A 20,088-nucleotide genomic window follows, 5' to 3' on the forward strand; every position below is an offset into this window, starting at 1 on the left:
TCACAACATCAATTGACAAGAAGATGGAAAATAGATGACTTCCAGCCTTTTCCACTCATAAGAAGCATGAGGAGAATAACTCTGTGTCATCTTGAGATTCCAGATCTTCCTCCAGGACTTCAGCAGAAAAGGAATGCATGACTGCTCTCACAGCTGCTGTAGTCTGTGGATGAGGCTTCTCCCAACTTGTCTCCAACCTCTTTTTTTACTCTATTCTTACAACATAAGCACAGGAGGCAGTATTAACATCATCATCAGTGGCTCACAGGCTGTAGGCATTTATTGCCCGCCCACTTTCAGTGAGAGCCAGTTCTGTGATGGCAGAGGAGAAAACACAGGTCCAACAGTACTGGAGGTGCTGCCTCACCTGTTACTCAGACAGTAAAGAAATACCTGAAAATCAGTAGTCATGTTGCCAGAAAGAGAAAACGGAGAGTGTTCATCTGGTTTGCAGCTTGTGACTGGCAGCACCGGGGGACTCACTGGCTGTCCTACCTTGGTTTTGGCAGCAGGAGCATGCCAGTACTTTTTTCCCATCCCTGGCATGTAGAGTTTTGGTTCCTGCTCCTCATCTTAGCTTCTAAAGCATCACAAAGGCCCTCTGAGCGTTCACCTGGGTTCTGGCCACTTCCTGAGTTCTCCCTTTGCCCTCCAGATGCTACCTCAGCCACCCATGGATGATGGCTGCTTCCCATCAGGTGATGCAGAAATCTGCTCCTCTGCATGCTCTCCTGCCATAAATACCATAGACACCAAGGAGAAATGGATGAGGAAAAAAAAGCCATGATCACTACCAAGTTTAGTAATTGTATATAGACACGTACTTCTAAATCAATATTCCAGTATGTCTTCCTCCCCTGTGTCCAGCATAAACTGGTTCCTAAAGACCCTCTAATTAACTTCCAAATCACATATCAACAGACACCCAGGCGTGCCACCCATGATTACCTTGGTAGATGGATGTAGCTCTGCTTACCCTGATGCAGCTGCAGCCACCTTTCTAACAGACCTGATGCAGCAAAAGCAGCCTCACTTACTCTCTTATCAAATGACAAATTTTGTTCCCAGACCTGGCAAGCCTCCTGCCGTTCCCCTGGCTCACCTATCTCCATCCATAAATGTTGAGATAGGTGACTATTCTCTGCGTGTGTTTTGAAATGAGCACTGTATTGTTAGTTTATTATTAAAAAAACACCACTCATTTCTCAAAATGTTAGTTATTAAGGAAAATTAAGCCTGCAATTAACACCAAACAATTTAGGAACTGAGAATTTCTGAAACCAAGAATTCTAGTATAAGGCATACAAAAGTGACTGAAACTAACCCTGTCTGCCACAGACTCTGTTCAGCTAAGTGCAAAGGAAACAACTGAGTGATGAAATATTTCCCATGTTTTTGACATCTTTAAGAGCATTCTGGAGTCTGCTTACCTTCAGCATAGTTTTAGGTTGGGAAAATATCCTTCCCTCCATTTCTCATTTTGAAAGGCCATGTCCTATTAATAAAGCTGAAAATGAGCAAACGTTTCCCTTCTTATGGAACAAGCTTACCTCAGTTTGTTTGCTTGTTTTCTGATACTCTTTTGTTATAGCAAGAAGGGATAAATTAGCTCTGGATAAAAGGTAGCACACTCAGTTCTTACAAAATGGCTTTTTTATCAAATTAATTAGCTTTAATCTACAGTTTGTTCTCTCGCACACAAAAGAGGCTACTGGAATATTTAGGTTTCACTGCTTGACAACTAGCACCAGCTAGAGCAGAGTTTAGCACTAATATAGTTATCAATTAACACTGCACAAGTATTTAAAAAAAATGGAAGTTTATTCATCTTTCAATGGCTCAAATAGCAAATAAAAGGACAGGATAAGGCATCAGCCAAGAGAAGTTTCACATGTCCGATGGCTTCATAACACCTCAGTCCCCAGTATACAGGTTCCAAAGCAAAGTCACAATGTTAGTGGTTAGACTCCCTGGCTAAATAGACCCAAATGAGTACACAGTAAGATGAAGACTGGCTTATTTGCCATAGTTACATGAGTAACTTTAATTCTGCACTTGGCAGCCTACTAAACGCACATACAAAATTCCTATTGATAAATATTTAACACGACAAATATAACTTCTAAGACTTGAGTCCCTAAAATGTCTGTTAGCATGAAAGTTAAATATTTGTTACCTAGTTTGCTTGAGCACATTTTCAACTGTCAGTTATAGGCTTACATATGTATAAAAAGTATAACAGTTTGTGGAATTGATCTAGCCTGCCTTACCCCAGAGGAGTTCAAAACCCTCAAACATTCTGGTATATTTTTAGCTAAGATGCAGCATACTAACCGTGTGCTAGTGTTCTTGCTGTTCTGAAGCGACGGAGGCAGCATGTTTTACTTGGGGATTTTGGATGCACATGGTAAATATTTTCTGTGTTGCAAAGCTTAATATCAACATTAACTAGAAAAAAATAGCTACAATGTTCCCCATTTGAAAATAAACATAAAATAATGAGTAAAAAAAAACTGCAAAGAGCTTCAGCGTAACACACCATGTTCCCGTAGCTGAGTTTTAGGAACACAAAAGAAATTAACTGATGACACCAGAATTTCCCAGACAACATCTTAACTCAAAACACATTAGCATTAGTGAATCAGCTCCACTCCACCCAACTCCAGGGAGTTAAAACTCAAGGAACATCTAAACAAAAAAATCTACTTGCAAAAGGGAAGTTTGAAGGTACCAGTGCATTAAGTTTTAAAGAACTGTTCGAGACGTAGATGCGCCATAGGCTTATGACTTCTGCTTTTTAAGTATTCTGACCTTTTATCTTTAAGATACTGTATTGTCTACCACGTTACATGACAGAATACGCTCCGTATTATTCACAATACCAGGGTATGGCACACATTTACGGAACAGACACTGCTAGCAGACAGCTAGTTAGCTAAATCATTCACATGTCCGCACTCCACAGAGAGGGTACTCTTGCGCTGATGCGCAGGGACAGTCTCCATGCAACAAAGTTGAAAATACACCCTTGATTAAGCAACCTGCTATGTTTAGGTTTTAAAATTAAGGCATATTCAAATGTTTCCATGTAAAAGATTACACCACTCTTCTAGGTTAATCAGGTAATGCAGAACCACATATAATTTTCCCCAACATAACTCTTCGCATATACATTATTCTTTTCTAATTCGCATAACTCCATGGCAAAACAGCTGCATACCGCTTTGTTAGGTATCACGTACACAATTGTAATTTTCAAGGCAACAAAAGACAAGATGAATTGACAATTACCAGTGATAAAAAAGTATGCTTTACAAGAACCCACAAAGTGATACTTCCCCCCTCTGTTCACTACTAAAGAAAAGATTCCCTATGAAACACTACATTCAGAAGAAATGTGAGAAGGTAGGCAATTATGAAATGGACTGAACTTCGCTTCTCTTGAAGCCACATTTTTTTTTTTTTTTCAGTGAATGTGACTTTCAGTGCAGCTCCAATTCATGCTTTTAGTGGTACATTACAATTTCCAACATGTTAGAGTAATTTCAGTCACTTAAGCCTTCAATGTCATGCTTATAAATTATGGTTTTAATTAGTATGGTCAGGGTAGGAAAGGACTTCGGGGTTTTGATTATAAAATGCAACATCTTTCTCTGATCCTCTTAGCTAGGCTTTTTCTTTTCTTCTTCCCATTCTTTTCTTTGCTGTCTTCCATTTTCCTGGCTCTAATTTCTCTCATTAAGTCGAAAAACACCTAAAAAGATGTAAGGAACATAAATGCAAAACCAATCACAGACATATGACTTACAGTAAGCTATCATTGATTATATTAATTCCAGCTGTTAAGAATGCAGTAATTATATGCAACCAGTTTGAGCAAACAGATATTAATCTAACAAATCTTTCCTGGTTCTTAAGGCCTAGTTCATATGATGCAATCCTGCTTATTTCATGATACCATAACATCCTCCTGTCCTTCTCATATTTGCTTATGAATCCTATCAAATAATTTTTTCACAAGGACTGAAGAGTCACGCTAAAAAATCTTAGCTGATGATGAATTATCTACATCTTACTGAGAAGACTCAAGAAAATCAGTTTGTTTCAAGTACTTTCAGTGATGAGCTGTAAAGGCTTAAAAAGCGTAACACCCAATTTTAGAAACATATTAATGGAGCAGTAGCATACACAGGACATTTCACGATCTGCACTGTCCTATGGTGCAAGTCTACACACAAAGTGACTAAGAGAAAAAAGAAACAGCATTTCCCTTAAAGCAAATCAATTGTACAACTACATAAACAATTTTTTAGATCAGGCAATCTCAACTGCCATATTACAATCTCAAAGTGCACGTGTACTTCATTTTCATCAAGTGGTTTAGTAGGAAACAAAAAAGATGAAGCTGGAGATACACCAATGGCTTGTTTAAGAGAGATCCTGCTGTCAGCTAAGGCTTTATGACTGGATTGCTTAAAGCTACTTTATTCACTTGAGAAGCAGATCTTAACTTGAATTGCAGGAGACTACAGTGACTAATTATTTCATTTCATTTTATTGCAGGAAATCAGTTGAGCAATTCTAAAATTTTTCTCTCTCAGAAGATGTTCCCTAGATGTGTGTCAGGGGACTTCATCCTCTTCTGTGGAACATGGACAGTGCAGGGGCTGAAAAGCTCCTCTACAGAGCTCAGTAGATTATTTGCAATGACACTAATCTTGTATTGACCGCAGCAAAAGCATCAACCTTCATTACCTGGGATACAAAGAAAATCAATGTGACTAAATATTTCCATCAAGAAATAAGATTGTCTTTAGATTACTAAGTGTGCCTTAAGTTACTGGCTTGTACTATTTGTGCTAATGGTACGACGCAACCGTCAACTTGTTTAAGCACTGATACTGTAACTATAGTATTTATGTGCCTGGGGTATGTAATTTTCTAAGAAAACGCTCAGTGGGTCATCTTTACCAAAGTGACTGGAAGCCTACTGTTTTCCCCAACTGAGCAAACCCACTATTTCAGAATTCAGAGAAGCCAGTCTGTATTATTACATATTAGTAACACAAGTCCGCATAACAAACCCTGTCACTTCAGATGCTCCACAGTTAAGAATACCTAGTATGTATGTACGTACGTAGTGCAAACAAAGCCTCACATATGCATGTTGAGCCCTGATTCTATATGATATGTGATAATCTGGATTCGTAATGCCACCAGCTCCAAAAAGAAAGCTGGAGCTCTCTAGTAGCCTACCACACGTGTACAAAAGCTATTGATTAGTGAGCTATTAAGAAAACATATACACACACGCTTTTTTTTCCCCACCTGCTAAATGATAGTGAAGTGGATTTTGAAGAGCTGGGAATTTCTGAATGACCATAACAGTTGGATGTTGACTGCAATCATGCACCAAATCTAAAAGATGTACTATTTTTTGTAATAATAGCAACAAAATCAGAGCTGTATTCAATGAAATTGAGTTCTGCTGCATTTAATTGACAATTTTCTCCACAGAACACCATGAAGTTCTTACTGTAGCACTGAACAATCAGTTTCTTCACGAAGACAACTGACAGGAGACAGTCAAGTGTAAGTTATTGCAAAAGAGAATTCACATTACAGCTGTTGTATACGTAAGGATTTACTTCAGAGAATTTTTCAGTGTGTGATCAAGTCTGTCAATAGCTCCAAAAGGAAAGGTTGGCACACTGAACTAAACTTATTTCTTTTACCACACATCTGTTACTCTTGTAGTTTACAAGAACAAATTCTACTCTGAATTCCATATTACAAGAAGTCCTGTCTTTTAAAGTTACAGCTGAAATACTTACAACTATTTAATAACGGATCTTGGAGACAAAGATTCTCTGTCTTATCTAATGACCTTCTGAACTAGATTTTATCCCCAAAAACTCATAAGGAACCTCTAGGCTATTCAAAGCTTAAAGGAGTTCATCCATTCTTCATTGAAGCAACATACAACCAGGCATCTGAATAGATGAGGATAGAGAGGGCTCCAATCCCTCCCTTACCTGCTTTTGTAAGCCATTTTATTCTTGCTAAGGATCAGACAGCATTCCTCACTGTTCAGAAGCAGACTGTCTACTAGTTATAGAAAACAGAGTAAGAAGCCTAGGTCAAAATAAACGCACAAGAATTTTTTAATGAAATAAAGTATTGCACCATGTCTCCTTGCAGTTTAGGATGTTATGCCCAATATTAACTGATTTTTCCACTGATCCTAACGGCTACAAATTGGAAGAGAGGCAGATTTAGACTAGACACGAGGAGGAATTTCATCACTATGAGAGTGATGAGGCACTGGCACAGGTTGCCTAGGGAAGTTGTGGATGCCCCATCCCTGGAGGTGTTCAAGGCCAAGCTAGATGGGGCCTCAAGCAGCCTGATCCAATGGGACGTGTCCTTGCCCATAGCAAGCGAGGTGGAACTGGACGATCTTTAAGGTTTCTTCCAACTCAAACCATTCTATGATCCACATGAAGTCACCTAGTCATGCACTTCTTGCAAGCTAAGGGAGTAAGAGTTCTTAATTCAAATTTCACAAACATTAACTGCTAATGTAATCGAACAAAGTATGACCACAGAAAACAAGTAGAAAGTAAAACTGATGGAGACATTCTTTGTATTGAGGCCAGTTATTACCTTGTCAACATTAGCTCGTGTTTTTGCTGAAGTTTCCACATAGTTAACATTCCACTGATCAGCTCTGTTTTTTGCTTCCTCTACAGAAACTTGCCTTTTATCTTCCAAATCTGATTTATTACCAACTAGCAAAAAAGGAACATTCTCATCTTCTTTCACTCTTAAGATCTGTTCCCTGGAGTAAAAGAACAAAATAAATAGAAAATTAAGCTTTGCATGGAGTACTATTCTTGGAACACAATAAAAACTCTTCAGACTAGATACTCTTCCATCTTACAGTGAAAACCCACTTATTCCTTTACGAAGCTTATGTAACAGTAAAATCTTAAACCTCATTACGACATTATACAAAGTACAGAGAGAGACAGCCAGCTAATCCTTCAGGAGGAAGGAGGCGAGTCAGGAAGAAACTAAAAGGGTAGAATGAGATTGGTTTAAGTGAGAATTTATATATATAAGGTATTCTTTTTAATACTTGAGAGAATTCACCATGGTCTTTATATTGCTATGTGACTATCATTTTTTTAAGGTACCCAAATTTCAGGTTTACACTGTGTTTTTTCCTAATAACATGCATCTGCTATTTTTAATGCTGATTAAATGGTCTATAGCACACCAAGAGAAAACCTCTTCCTTCCAGGAATCTCTCAAGTAAATTATATGCAGCATCTGCAGAGATCCTCACTCAGTTCTAAGCCAAGCGTACAGACACAAACTGTACACACATTAGATTTTCCAGGACAGATTCCTTCTATTTGAAATGCTAGGATGAAGGATTTACAAGTTGTAAATGAAACTCGGTACTATAAATGGTTTGATATATAGGTCTTCAATGGTTAAAAAAAAACAAAGCAAAACCAAAACCATTTTAATTGGAAATGCAGTAAAACTACCGGGAAAAGCAGTTTCCCCTGAAGACTGATATTCTCTATTCTGCCTCAGAAAGGAATATAAAGTTAGTAGTGAAATGTAGCCCTTTATCACTTAGTAATTTTTGAAATATCAACACCCCCCCCCAAAAAAAGAAAAAAGAAACAAATTCCTTTTCCTGCCTAAAGTGAAATCTATTGCCAGATTTAGAACTGAATGGAGAAAAGGTGAAGAGAGTTAATTAATTGATATGCTAAAGGACCTTGATTTGGTTTATGGCAGGATCCTCCTGCTGTTATAAAAAGCTCTGAACAGCATGCAATCTTGCGTAGGAAGTCTACTCACAGGGGCAAGAAACTGCAGATAGCCCATAATTTTTTTTTTTAAGCCAACAAATATGTACTTGAGTCAGCTTGTAAAACCACATTTCTCTGAGATGTTACTAAAACAACATTCCTCTCTCCCCCACAAATATCAGTGCAAATATTTTAACAGGGTCCACAGCTACACAAGTTAGTTGAATAGTCAGTGGATTAGGAAGGCTGGCCAGAAGAAAACTCAGTGCACCACTGCAGTATTTGTGTAAACAAGACCTCTGATAAAAACTAGTAGATCTCAACGCTAATTATTCAGGCAATTCCAATTCTGCCTTGTTAGGAGTTAATCTAACAGCAGTCCAGATGACTATTCTTCCTTGAGCCCTCACTGAAGGTGCTATCTCCTTAGCAAGAAATGTCTAATTCAGGATATTCCTGCTAGAAATCTAAAACTTAAATAAAAAAAATCATTACAGCTAGACCATTTTTACTCAATGCAAGACCATATTTATCAAACTGCCTTTCAAATATTTAAAGGCTTAGTCATTGCAGGTCTGCTTTCTACTGAAGAAAATGACTTGGAGCAACAGCATTCAGAGCACACCAGGAACACCATTGAAAATATTGAATAGCAGCAAACAGCTCTCCTGTTGGAGTTCTGCCACTCCAGCAGAACAAAATTCATGGAAAACAATCAAACATCCAAATTCTTCTTGTTACTTTCTTTCCTACATGTCTCTTAAGCAGCATTCCCTCAGGCTGTTCAACGATGCCAGAGGTATTTTAACTGGACCTTCAAGAGATACAGGTTACTCTGACACAGAGCAGAAAGAATGTAATTTTTCTGAGTCACGTTTTAGCATCAGGCTTCCAGACTTTCAAAGGCAACTTGAAAGTCACTTTCAATTTTGGATTAAGGAGAGTTTTAATCTCCTCGTTGAAGGGATTTTTGTCCCCTCCCAGTTTGCTGTATCAGCATGCATATTGTCAACACTCGCTTTGATGGAAAAAGTAGGGACTTTTCCACAGCCACAGAATATGGTGTATTTTGAAGCAATAATTGAATAGGTCATTTTGCACTGTAGAGGAACGCAACTATACTGAGCAGTCCTTCACTGTTGACAATTAAGCCCGCAAAACCAATCAAAGCTGCTTCTCCCTCCCAAAATATATAAGCACACATACACAGACATACAAATAAAACTAAAATCAAAGAACAGAAGAGGAAAACCTCGCTTCCTCCCCTCTCCATATGCCTTCCTCCTCCCTTAGACACAATATTAAACATATACTTAGTGTTAATTAAGTTGAAATGTGACAGTATCTCTAAGAAGCCTTATCTCAGTGAGATGCAGATAATTTCTTTTGATATTAGTTTCCCTGCTTTTCTCTCAAATGTTCTCCCCTTTTCATCATAGTTCAAACTGGTAAAAAAAAATGCCTGATCCCTTTTGTCTATTTTGAATATAGTTAAGAGTTATTTAAACAGGCTTTCTCTCTCAACCAAAATTAAACACCGGTAATATACTGCTCCCTGCTTAATAGTCTGTTACCATTACAGGGGTTTTAATAAGCTATATGTCTAAAAAGCATCTTAGAACACTGTATCCTGTTAAATCTTTATTACATCAGAAAGATAAGTTCTAAATTTTGTTTTGATCAGGTTGCTCCCTGTTAAGTAAAATACTGATTTTAATGGGAAGGGTGAATAATATGCAGAACTCTAAGCAGGATTTTGTCTTGTAAATCCAAAAATTTACATCAGTATCTTCTACAGAGAAAAAAAAAATCCATCAAAGCAAAACTGAAGAGACAGGTTTGCAGCAAGCCTCTACACAAAATGCATAGCTACTACAGACGAGTCAAAGATAGTTCTCATCTCTGTTGCTCACAAAATCATCAAGAGGTGGAAAGACTTGTGCTATTGATGGTATGCGCTTCACTTTCCCAGAAAACAACGTGCATACTTACCACTGTCTAAGACTTTTCAGACAGATCTCACCAACACCCTGTTCTTCTGTGCGGGTTTCAATGGGAATTGTTCACATCATCTTTATAACTATGAAGTATTCTAGTAGATAACAGCTGGACATGCTACAGCTGCCCTTTTTATCCCAGACAGTGCTTAATAGGTAAGAGAACACAACATAATCCTGTATGTGAAGCAAGAACTGAAAAACGACAGCTACGGGGAGTATGTGGTATTGTACATACACTACATGCAACTATATAGTCTATAAAGCAATTTTCTCAGATCTGTTACTTGCATAGCAGTACACCTACTCACAAACACTGCTTCTAAGCACAGGTGCCAAGCCATCCTGGTTTACAAAGGGCAGAAGCCTTCCAAATGTTGCTATGTGTCTGTTCTGTGGTAATTGCCTTTTTGGTATTCAGAAAGACGGCAGCAAAGATATCTGAAGTAGTACAGATAGGAAAGGCATGGCTAGGCATCTGTTCAAAACATTACGTGACTACAGTAAGAGCTGTCATCCAATCTGGACTATCATAAGAATTCTAAAAAACCAAACAAACAAATCACTTATAATTACCTCTCTGTAATTATATAATTACCTTTGCCTTGGAACTTACCTGAAGTCTGCAGTCGCTGCAAAAGGATTCCAACTCTGTAATGGAGAAGACACAAAGAAAGCCTCTCCACTTCGGAAGTAGTTGTCTCTAATTGCAGCATAGTCCTCTTGCCCTGCTGTGTCCAAATATATCAATTTGGACTTCTTCGCCATCTAGAACCACCTTTTTTCCTGTAGCTGTCTGCTTTGGTGGGCTCATAATCTTCAACAAACTAGAAAAAAAACCCAAATGCATTCATGATACAAATCCATGCCTGTATAAGGCAAATGCTTCTATTCATATAAGGATACAACAAGCTTCTTATATGGTTACAGAAACTATAAACAAGCTTATGGTATTTATGCTATGAGAAGTACTCAAATGATTCGTAGTTAAATGCAGGCTTTCTGTCAGCCCAAATAGTTTAAGGTTTTGCTTTCTTCAGCCATTACAAGGAAATTTTGGAGGTAAACGCAAAACATCAGTGTCTGTGCACTGCTTCTGCTTCTGGTCAAGCACAAGATCTGGCTGCATTCCATTCTGCTATCAGGTAGTCGTGACTGAACATATTTCGTACCAGTTTTTAAAGGATACTGAAGCCATAACTTCTGCATTTTAATCATAAGAATGACTTTCTCCGCAAAAAAAGTAAGGAAACGAGAACCGATTTTCATGGCCTCTCTTCAACAGCAGCATAAAAAAATCATGGAAAAAAAAACTGGTCATCATTTCAGGTACTGTGCAACTCACCTACGTGAAGTAAGCTTTGAGCTATAATACCTAAATAAGTTCTAATAGGTTTAGTGAACAACGACAAAACAACTTACTATATAACAGATAATCTAGTTGCTCAGAAATCTGAAAAATGCACACATTACTCCTTCACAGCTCTCTCTACAGGGCAAATAGCTAATCTTCAAAAAAAATTTTTGTCCAATTTAATTGCTGACTTTAATGCCACACCACCATTTAGACCCTACTTTCAGAAAATAACTGTAGTAACAAATGCCTAAATAAACACTATGTAGCAGACATCTCCTGAGATACTTTCTAGAGCAGATTCTTACCTCATCATACATAAACTGTAGTGTTAAAGCAGATTTTCCTACACCACCGCTTCCCACCATGATGACTTTGTGTAAGCCAAGGAATTCTGTCCTTTAGGCTTATTTGCTGCCATCTTTGGATTGCAGAAAATTCACAGGTAGAAATGAAAAAATCTAGAAGAAAAATATTGCTTCATTAGTTTTCTCTTCCTTCTCCCACATGCACTGTTTAAAGTGGATTTGGTTTAAATCTCCACATATCCAACAGCTTAATTTCAGTTCTGCTATACTCAGTGAAAAGCAATCTGCTTTTTTCACAGGAAGCCATTCTACAAACTACACCAAACTCATCTTTTTTTTGTTTGTAGCAGGAGCAAAAAGAAAGCTTTCACAATTTGGAAAGGGCACAAACGGGTTCACAGCATCCAAGAGCAATTAAGGAAAAAGACTTACATTTTGGTGTGCAGTGTTTTCTTTTAGAGACAACAGTATTTTATCAAAATTCTCATTAGTTCTGTAAGCAAGACTTAAAAGAGGAAGATACAATGAGCCAACACCATATCAGGAAAACATGAGATAGGACAGGCTGCCAGCGGAAAGAAAACAGACATTTGAACGAATTGCAGCTATAAATAGCAAGCACCCAAACACAGCAGCAGCAGTAAGGATTAACTTGTGTACTCCTTCAGAGAAAAGCAAGCAAATGTGTCATTTAAAACCTAAAAATAACCAGTTTCAGAAAGTTAATTGGGAACTGAAAATAGTGGAATGCAGAGTGGAAAGATTCGACTTGCCCTCCTAGGCTACAAATGCAGTTATTCCAAATATTTAGAATGGTTGTCTCAGTCCTACAACTGCTTGCTCAAACACAACTCCCTGCACCTCACCAGTACCAAAGGGCTCTATGACAGTTAATTCACAGAGTCAAATGCGCTTGTGCAAAGGTACAAATCGTACCGGTTCTATTAGCTTTTCTTAAAAATCACATTACCGTTTTAGCAGACCTCCAACTACTATTTTCCACACCTTCATTTCATTCCCTACCCATCCCCAACTAGTAATAGAATAGCATTTGTGTTATATGAAGATGGAATATTTTGTTTGATTGTGCAGTTCTTAAGACATGGGAAAGTCCCTGCACAGTGACAGAATGTACCCTCTGCCAGAGATTTAAGGTCAAAACAAACTCTGATGTCCAAACCCACAACATCTATGTTACAGAAGACTTAGATACAGGAGACACCTATAATAACAACTAAGAGCCCAATGTAACTTCAGATCTTGTTAACTGGAAAGCTCAAAGAGAGCACATTTACATAGCAACACAGTTTAGTTACACACTGAACTATCAGATAATACAGCACAGCAACAAGACACCACTACATCACTAGTCTTTACCCACCACTGATCATTTGACAATCTCACACTAAAACAATACCCTCCTGCATAATGCATCACCCTTGTGTGCAGCTTAAACAATCAGAATGTGAAACATGACAATTTTTGTAAAACTTCCATCAAAATCCCTTGTTGAGGACGTGCACTAATGTTTTGTTAGCATGAAGGTAGTTACGTGTTAAAAAGCACGTTTGACTGAAGCTTCATTAGAGATTAAGCCAATCCTTCCTGGAATTTAAAAAAACAAAACGAAACCCCAAAAAGCTCAACTCAAATCACAAAAAACTCCATAAAGGTGTACTGGTTTTGGAGCAGGATAGAGTTAATTTGCTTCAGACTACCTGCATATAGTGCCATGTTTGGGATTTGTGTTGAACACAAAGATAACTTACAGATATTTCAGCTGTCACTGAACAGTGCTTACCCAGAGTCAAGGCCTTTCTGGTTCTCATGCTGCCCTGCTGGAGTGTAGGCTGCGGCTAGGGACAAGCAGCAGGGAGGGACATGGCTGGGACAGCTGACCCAAAGGGATATCTCATGCCATAGCTATTAGGGGCAATACAACAGCTGACAGGGAATTCTGCCAAGGCTGCCATTGCTCAGGGACTGGCTGGACATCAGTCAGTCAGTGATGAGCAATTATTTAATTTATTTTTATTAATCACTTGCTTTTTCTTGATATTTGCTTTTATTTTTAATTTTAAAAAATATTATAAATTTGTCATTATCTCAGCCCATGAGGTTTACTTACTTTTACCCTTTCGATTTTCTCTCCTATCCCACTGGCGGGGGGGGGTCTGTAAGCAAGCAGCTGTGTGGTGCTGAGCTGCCTACCAAGATTAACCCAAAATCCATATGGAAAAACTCTCTGGATCACATTAGTAACCCTACCCATCTCTGCTGTCAAAGAAATTCTGAAAATGCAACTGAAAATTAAGTTGCTTAATTGTGTTTTCCCCAGAAAGTATTATCTAAGTGAAATAATCATGAGTAAGCTGCTGTACTAATTATAGAGACAGAGCAGAGAAAGATAATTAACATTATGTTACAATTTCTTTTAAAAAGGAGATGGTTGACAACAACAACAAAAAAATATTTCTGTTTTGGCCATCATGACTTAAAAAGAACCACTGCTTTCTTTTTACTGAAGAGGGAGTATGAGAACACAAAAATAGCCCAAGCCATGCGTATATTTTCAACTACTACATTGCATCTTTAAATACTGCACACTGTTTTGTCCTTGCACTTTTCTTTTAAAAGGAAAAATGTAACCTGAAAGTCATGCTTACTTGTTTTTAGTATGTATTTCAGGCAAGTCATATGAAGAAAATTCCTCTGAACTCCAGTCATCAACTGACAACAGCTTAGTTTGTCAAATCTAGATTACAATACAAACTCTTAGAAGCACAGAAACTGAAGCATTAGCACACCTGAATATGGTCTGTACTAACCTTACTAAGGAACAAAACAGATTTTTCCTCTATAAGTATTTCAATACCGAAACATATCCAAATGAATTCAGCAGGACCTATGACAGGAGAGTTTGCACAAAATCAATACTCCATCTGAAAAAATTCTAACACATGACAGTAATGTTTCGACGTGATATTTATTGTAAATTAATTTACAACCTTTAACTAGAATGAGCAACGTGAAAATTCATATTTTACTAGAGTTGCAATTCAACAAGTAGTGCCCCAGTGTGACAAAGAGAAGCTGCCACTTTTTGTACTTTGAGCAACAGTTGACACATACTGGAAAAGTCAAAACAACAACGTCCAACCAATAAGATCCCTACTAATAATCAAATTAGGTGACCAATACTCCTTTTCACTGAAAATTCTTACCCAAAAGATTTTTGTGGCAGCCAATCAATTTCAGAAGCCTCTATAAACATCCTTTTCAAAGAAGCATAAGAGACTGAGGCCAAAGAAGGAAACTCAGAATTAAACACAACTGGTCCCAACCAGTAAAAGCAGTATCCTGAGTCAAGTCATCAATAACTGTCAGTAGTGAACAACATTCTAGTAAGATAAAGATACCACAGACTTCAAAACTTAAAAATAAGCTGTCATAAATATTTCTGCCACTTTTCTGTAGTGGGAGAAGGCTAAGAGAGGTCAGCTTGTTCTCAAGTTCTTCACAGCCCAATAAAGACATAACGCTGACAAAAATACGCCTGCTGACATGGTAGACAATCGTGAAAGGAAAAGGAAATCATGTTACAAGGAAGCACACTCTGACATGGGCAAATTACACTCAAATCCAGAAGGAGACTGCTTCACAGCAAGCATTCTGCCAGTGGGAAAACCTTGAAAGTGGCAACGTTTTAAGCCACTGCCATGCACTTCTACCTGTTTAGTCGGCTTTCAAAAGCAAAGAACATAAATTCCAATTCTAATAGTAAAGCATCCGAGATGAATTTTCATACAAAGTTAGGGTTTTTCCCCCTTAATTTATGTAGCCTGACTTATTTTCCTAAGTAGTATTAATTTGGGTCATATCTAGTTTCTGAATTGTCCTGCTTTATGATAAAGCTGACAGACTGTGGCAAGAACTTTGTTGTACGAAGTTCAAAAAAGCATACTCTCATATGCTGTGCACTGTGATTATTATTTTTTTTTAATCTTCACAGTGCAAAATGTTTGTGGGTCAGAAGATAAACACAGACTTATCCTGAAGTAGAATCCTATGTCACCCTACAGCAGAGAGGTTCATGCAGAGCCTAGCAGGGTGTTGTCAACATCTGATTATCCACTTACACAGGTCAGCTTTCTACCACACCCACTGGTAATCCCCATCATAGCAATACAGCTGATGACATAAATGAGGGTTCATTTCTAAAGAGTTCTTTGTGTAATCCAACAAGTTGGAAGAGAAGCGAGAGCTTAACTGACTCAACAATATACTGTCACACCTTTACTCAGAAGGGTGAGAGCATCACCTAGTGATCATGCTATGGATCTGTCCCCACCTCTGCTGCAGATAAATTCCTAGGAAATTTTTCCAACGTGCTTGAGCAGGTAATGGTACAAACAAATGAATGTCAGTGGCTGTGCATCGAAAGCAAGCAGTTCTCAAAGCTCCTACAGCTCCTTATTGCCTGCTTGCAGTTAGCCACCCCCACGATTCTGTGCTCCATTTCGTGGCAGGCTTCTAGCTGGAGCCAGGATTTTTTTTGTAGAGCCAGGTTAGGGTACAATTAGATTAAATAAGAACTGCAGGAGTAGGAATTATAATTCATGTTAGCATCAGCAATGGCATCTTGTCCAACAGTCTAGAAATCTGGTCAATAGAAAGAAGAGTAGGTAACTAAACAACTTAAGAACATCCTACACGATTAAGATCATGTAGCAACAGGAACTTGTAGCTGAAGTTGTAAAACTGTTGACTGTCTTGAGTGACTGCCTTCTACCTCTATCAATATTAACTTCTCCAGAGCTTCATACCTTACATAGGAGGTCCCCTGGGCAAGAAATACAATTTTTGTCTCTAATTCCCTATGGTTTTAAACACAACATCCAGCCCCACCCACCAGAGGAGTGAGCTAATTCATTCCTGTAACAGGACTTGGACACAGTAAGCATCATGTTAACTTCTACATAAAGTCTTGGAGCACAGAGTAGCTATCCAGATCCACAAGAGTAATAAAGATGATCAGGTGCCAGCAGAGTTTTCATTTCCAGGGACAATATTTTCAGGGAAGATACCTTTGCAAATACATGGTACAGACAAATTAAAAATCAAACAAAAATACCCAGTCCCATGAAGCAAGAATCCTTGATCTCTACATTAATCTTTATTTTGTTCTCCCACCTACTTCATCAGCTCAACAAATTGAGAACTAAAAATACGACTAAGGGTGAAAAAACCTTATGGTTCTCATCTTTTCATTCATTTTGCTCATATGATTAAGTTCAGAAGATTCCTCCTAAGTTGTCTTATTTCTCAGATGCCTTTTTCTTACAGAATGACTTGCTCCAAAACAATTAATCAAAGCATGCTTCGTTATGTATCTGAGCCATTTGTCCTTTACAACTCTCCTCAATGCAATAATCCCAATGTTCACACACTAAAAAGGAGTAAAAAGAACTGGCAAACAGCAGCTGTGCACCAATCCAAACAGGGCGGCAGATGCCCATCTTCAATTGCTTCCTTTCCTTCACAGGGAGCACTGGTATAGATTTCTCCTGCTTTAGCCAGCAGTACATATCCTGGAAATAAATGGGAACAGTCATATCCAAAACACCTAAACCTCTGTCGAAATGTACCCAAAAACAGGCCAACAGGCCAAGAATTAACAAAGAACAGAGCATATGATCAGACTAATTTTCTTAGAGAATGAGAGTACAAGAGGTCAAGAAGCTACCCTGTACATTTTGATCCCCTGGAGTCTCGTAAATGCAACATTTGTGAGAGCAGACCAGGGAAGCAGAAGCATTACACCAAAGGTGCATCACTACAGGCACAAATTCAGCTGGCATCTTCTGCAGTGCTATACATAAAACTGAATGCAGGCTTTGTGAAAATGCAGTTGTCCTTACCAGGAGGACTTTGATTTGCTGCAAGCATTTGTTTGAAGGGGACTAGTTAAACACAGCTTTGTGTTTAAAGATAGTTGGTACAGTTACTGTAGTAGATTCTAGATAATAAGCAGAGATACTGGTGCCTTTCTTCAATTACAAAACAATTTATGTTAGTTTTATGAGAGCTATAAAAATATGACACCAAAACTGAATTCCAGTTCTTTTGTTTCCTTTCCTTAAAAAGATTACATAAAGATTTGCAACACTGTCACATTAACCTTATTACCCCACTCCCTTTTATGATAAGTAACTTTCTTCCCTGAAGACTGTTTTATACAATAAGCATCAATTACAACCACTAGCTGATACATCACAGCACCTGCTTTTACTGTTTTTTAAACCGAGTTAGAATCTGATGCATTTGAAGGAACAGGAATCATTTAACTGAAATATGCAAGCTACCTGCACAATATTAAGAACTACAGTTAGCATGCTTTGCCCAGAATGTTTCCAGGAAGGCAAAATATTGTATCAAACACTTGCTGAACAACTAAAGAAAAATTTAGTCATGGAGATTCATATTCTTCTACAAAAAATTAAATATTTTGTACTTTATACTTCCAGAAATATTAGCTACAACTGAATTGAAAATATATAGTAATTATTTGACAGTAGCCCCATCTTCTAAAGTTTGAATATGCCCCACAAAGTGACTCGCAACTCTGCTGACCTGCATGACCTACAAATTACAAGACCAACTTTTTGAGAAAATGTGCAGGGCCAAGAATATTTAAAAGCATCAACATACTTCATGTCCCCAGAGACCATCAAGCAACATAATCTTATCTGTTATTAAAGGATCACAATTTCATCCAGTTGCTTCATTGTTTATTGAGTCCAATAGTTTCAGTTTGGTTAACAACAGCACAATTATGCTTGAGAATGTATTGTTTGAAAGTGTTCAGCATTGACTAGCATAACAGATGCAAAATATCTGAAAGACACCTCAGGAATGACTCAGATATTCCTGCAACAAAATTGTTCCTGGAAATGGAGGGAGGCAACTCCAAGCAAGCAGAGCCTAACCCTCCCAACAGATGCTTCCAATTACAAGATTCAAACCAGATCAGCAGAAATACCCCATAACCCAGAAATAGAATACATGAGGACACAGGATGGGATACATGATGCCAGCTGTTTTAAGAACTGGAGAGTAAGGAAATTATTTAGGTTAGGTCAGCATTATTGTAATAAGCATCATTCCATGTCTTGAGATTAACTGGTGTTTTTATTAGTTTAAATATGCAACATCTGTCAAGCTCCGCACAATGTAACATTGGTATTTTATTAAGGCAGAACAAATATTTCAAATACTAAATAATCACTATAAATTTTAAGTAGTTACCTAAAGAAAGAAGAAACTGAACCCAAACATTCAAAGCTATCTTAGAAATGACTAGTCTCATTAGACAATGAAACAGGCTGTCTGAACCTCAGCCTCAGAATAAGTTAGAAACACTTTCAGAATAAGTCTTTTCCTTTCCCCTGACAATAATCCTTTGGCATAAACCTGTTTAACTAGGAATTAGGAGTCATAGCTTCTCATGACTTTAGCAAGTAGTTCAACCACATTTAGGGTTTAGTAAGAACTCTTCTTTCCAATGCTTTCCAGTGCACACCATAAAAGGTGCTTGTTTCTCCCACACCCACAAAACAAATTTACTAAGGTGACTACGCATCTAATAACAAAAGGAAAGGGTACAAAACTGACTAAAGTTCTATCTCTCTGCAGAGGCAAATCTCCTTAGGCAGAAGACCTACATTTCCCAGCTTCTCAAGACAGGTAGTTCAAACTGTAATCCTATACAGGCACTGAAACTGGAAGAAACAACCAGTGAACTCTTCATCAAGTAACTGAGGCCTCATCCATCCTATAAATTACATCACGCTGCTATAAAGCCTGGTGGTCCCCACACGCCCACAGTTTTGTGCTCTTAAGATATCATCGCAGGAATTGTGATCCCTCCAACAAGAAGTCACTGAAACACTAGCAAATAGTGAAAAAAGTTTACAGCCTTCTGGCAGTCTCCCCAAGGCCCCACAGGGCCTTAGTGCCAGCTTCTGGGCACAGCCGTGAACTACGCAGCAGCTTCTGAAAGTGAGAACAGACATTTATTCCATATGCTTTAAGTCTTCGCTTCAGCATTTTCTCACCAAAAAGCCTCCTTGTCATCCTGCAGGAAGAGTTCTGGTGAGGCACTTCCATAAAGAAATTTCTTGAAACACGAGGAACAGCACAAGAAAATCCTGACAAACTTAACAGCAGAAATAGTCTGGAACAAAATCAAGGTCTTAAGATTCTAAACTCTGCAGCGTATTGACAAGAAAATGAAGCAGCTACATTACTGTCCACAAACAGAACTGACAAAACACACAACACTCAAGCCCAACCATGTGTGTCTGCAAGGCTGTATCTGCCAGCCTGACTGATAACTCCCATATCCTTCCTTCTGATAGCACTGGTGTCTGCAACAACTAGGTGACAAAGCAGTTTGAAAGTCATTCTAGACAAAAATTAACCTATAGCGTTTTTTGACAGATTAGCGACCTAAGCAAGCTTGTGGGCACTAAAGACAAACCGGAAAAACACATAGCTGAGCATGGAGAAATCTTGAACCGCAGCATCTCCAGCCT

The 20,088-nt window shown here is 38.2% G+C and overlaps 1 protein-coding gene across 1 annotated transcript; it reads right to left on the minus strand.

The window, feature by feature from the left end:
- Positions 1-1,653: 1,653 nt before the first annotated feature.
- On the minus strand, positions 1,654-11,619 carry RALA (RAS like proto-oncogene A). The gene is given in 7 exon segments (XM_009568481.2): positions 1,654-3,754; positions 6,667-6,841; positions 10,446-10,570; positions 10,572-10,613; positions 10,615-10,656; positions 11,492-11,568; positions 11,571-11,619. Coding segments are annotated over 7 exon segments (618 nt in total). The 5' UTR covers positions 11,605-11,619; the 3' UTR covers positions 1,654-3,631.
- Between the last annotated feature and the right edge of the window lie 8,469 nt (positions 11,620-20,088).

This window comes from Cuculus canorus, chromosome 2 (assembly GCF_017976375.1).
Source record: "Cuculus canorus isolate bCucCan1 chromosome 2, bCucCan1.pri, whole genome shotgun sequence".
In the NCBI taxonomy this organism is placed as follows: Eukaryota; Metazoa; Chordata; class Aves; order Cuculiformes; family Cuculidae; genus Cuculus; species Cuculus canorus.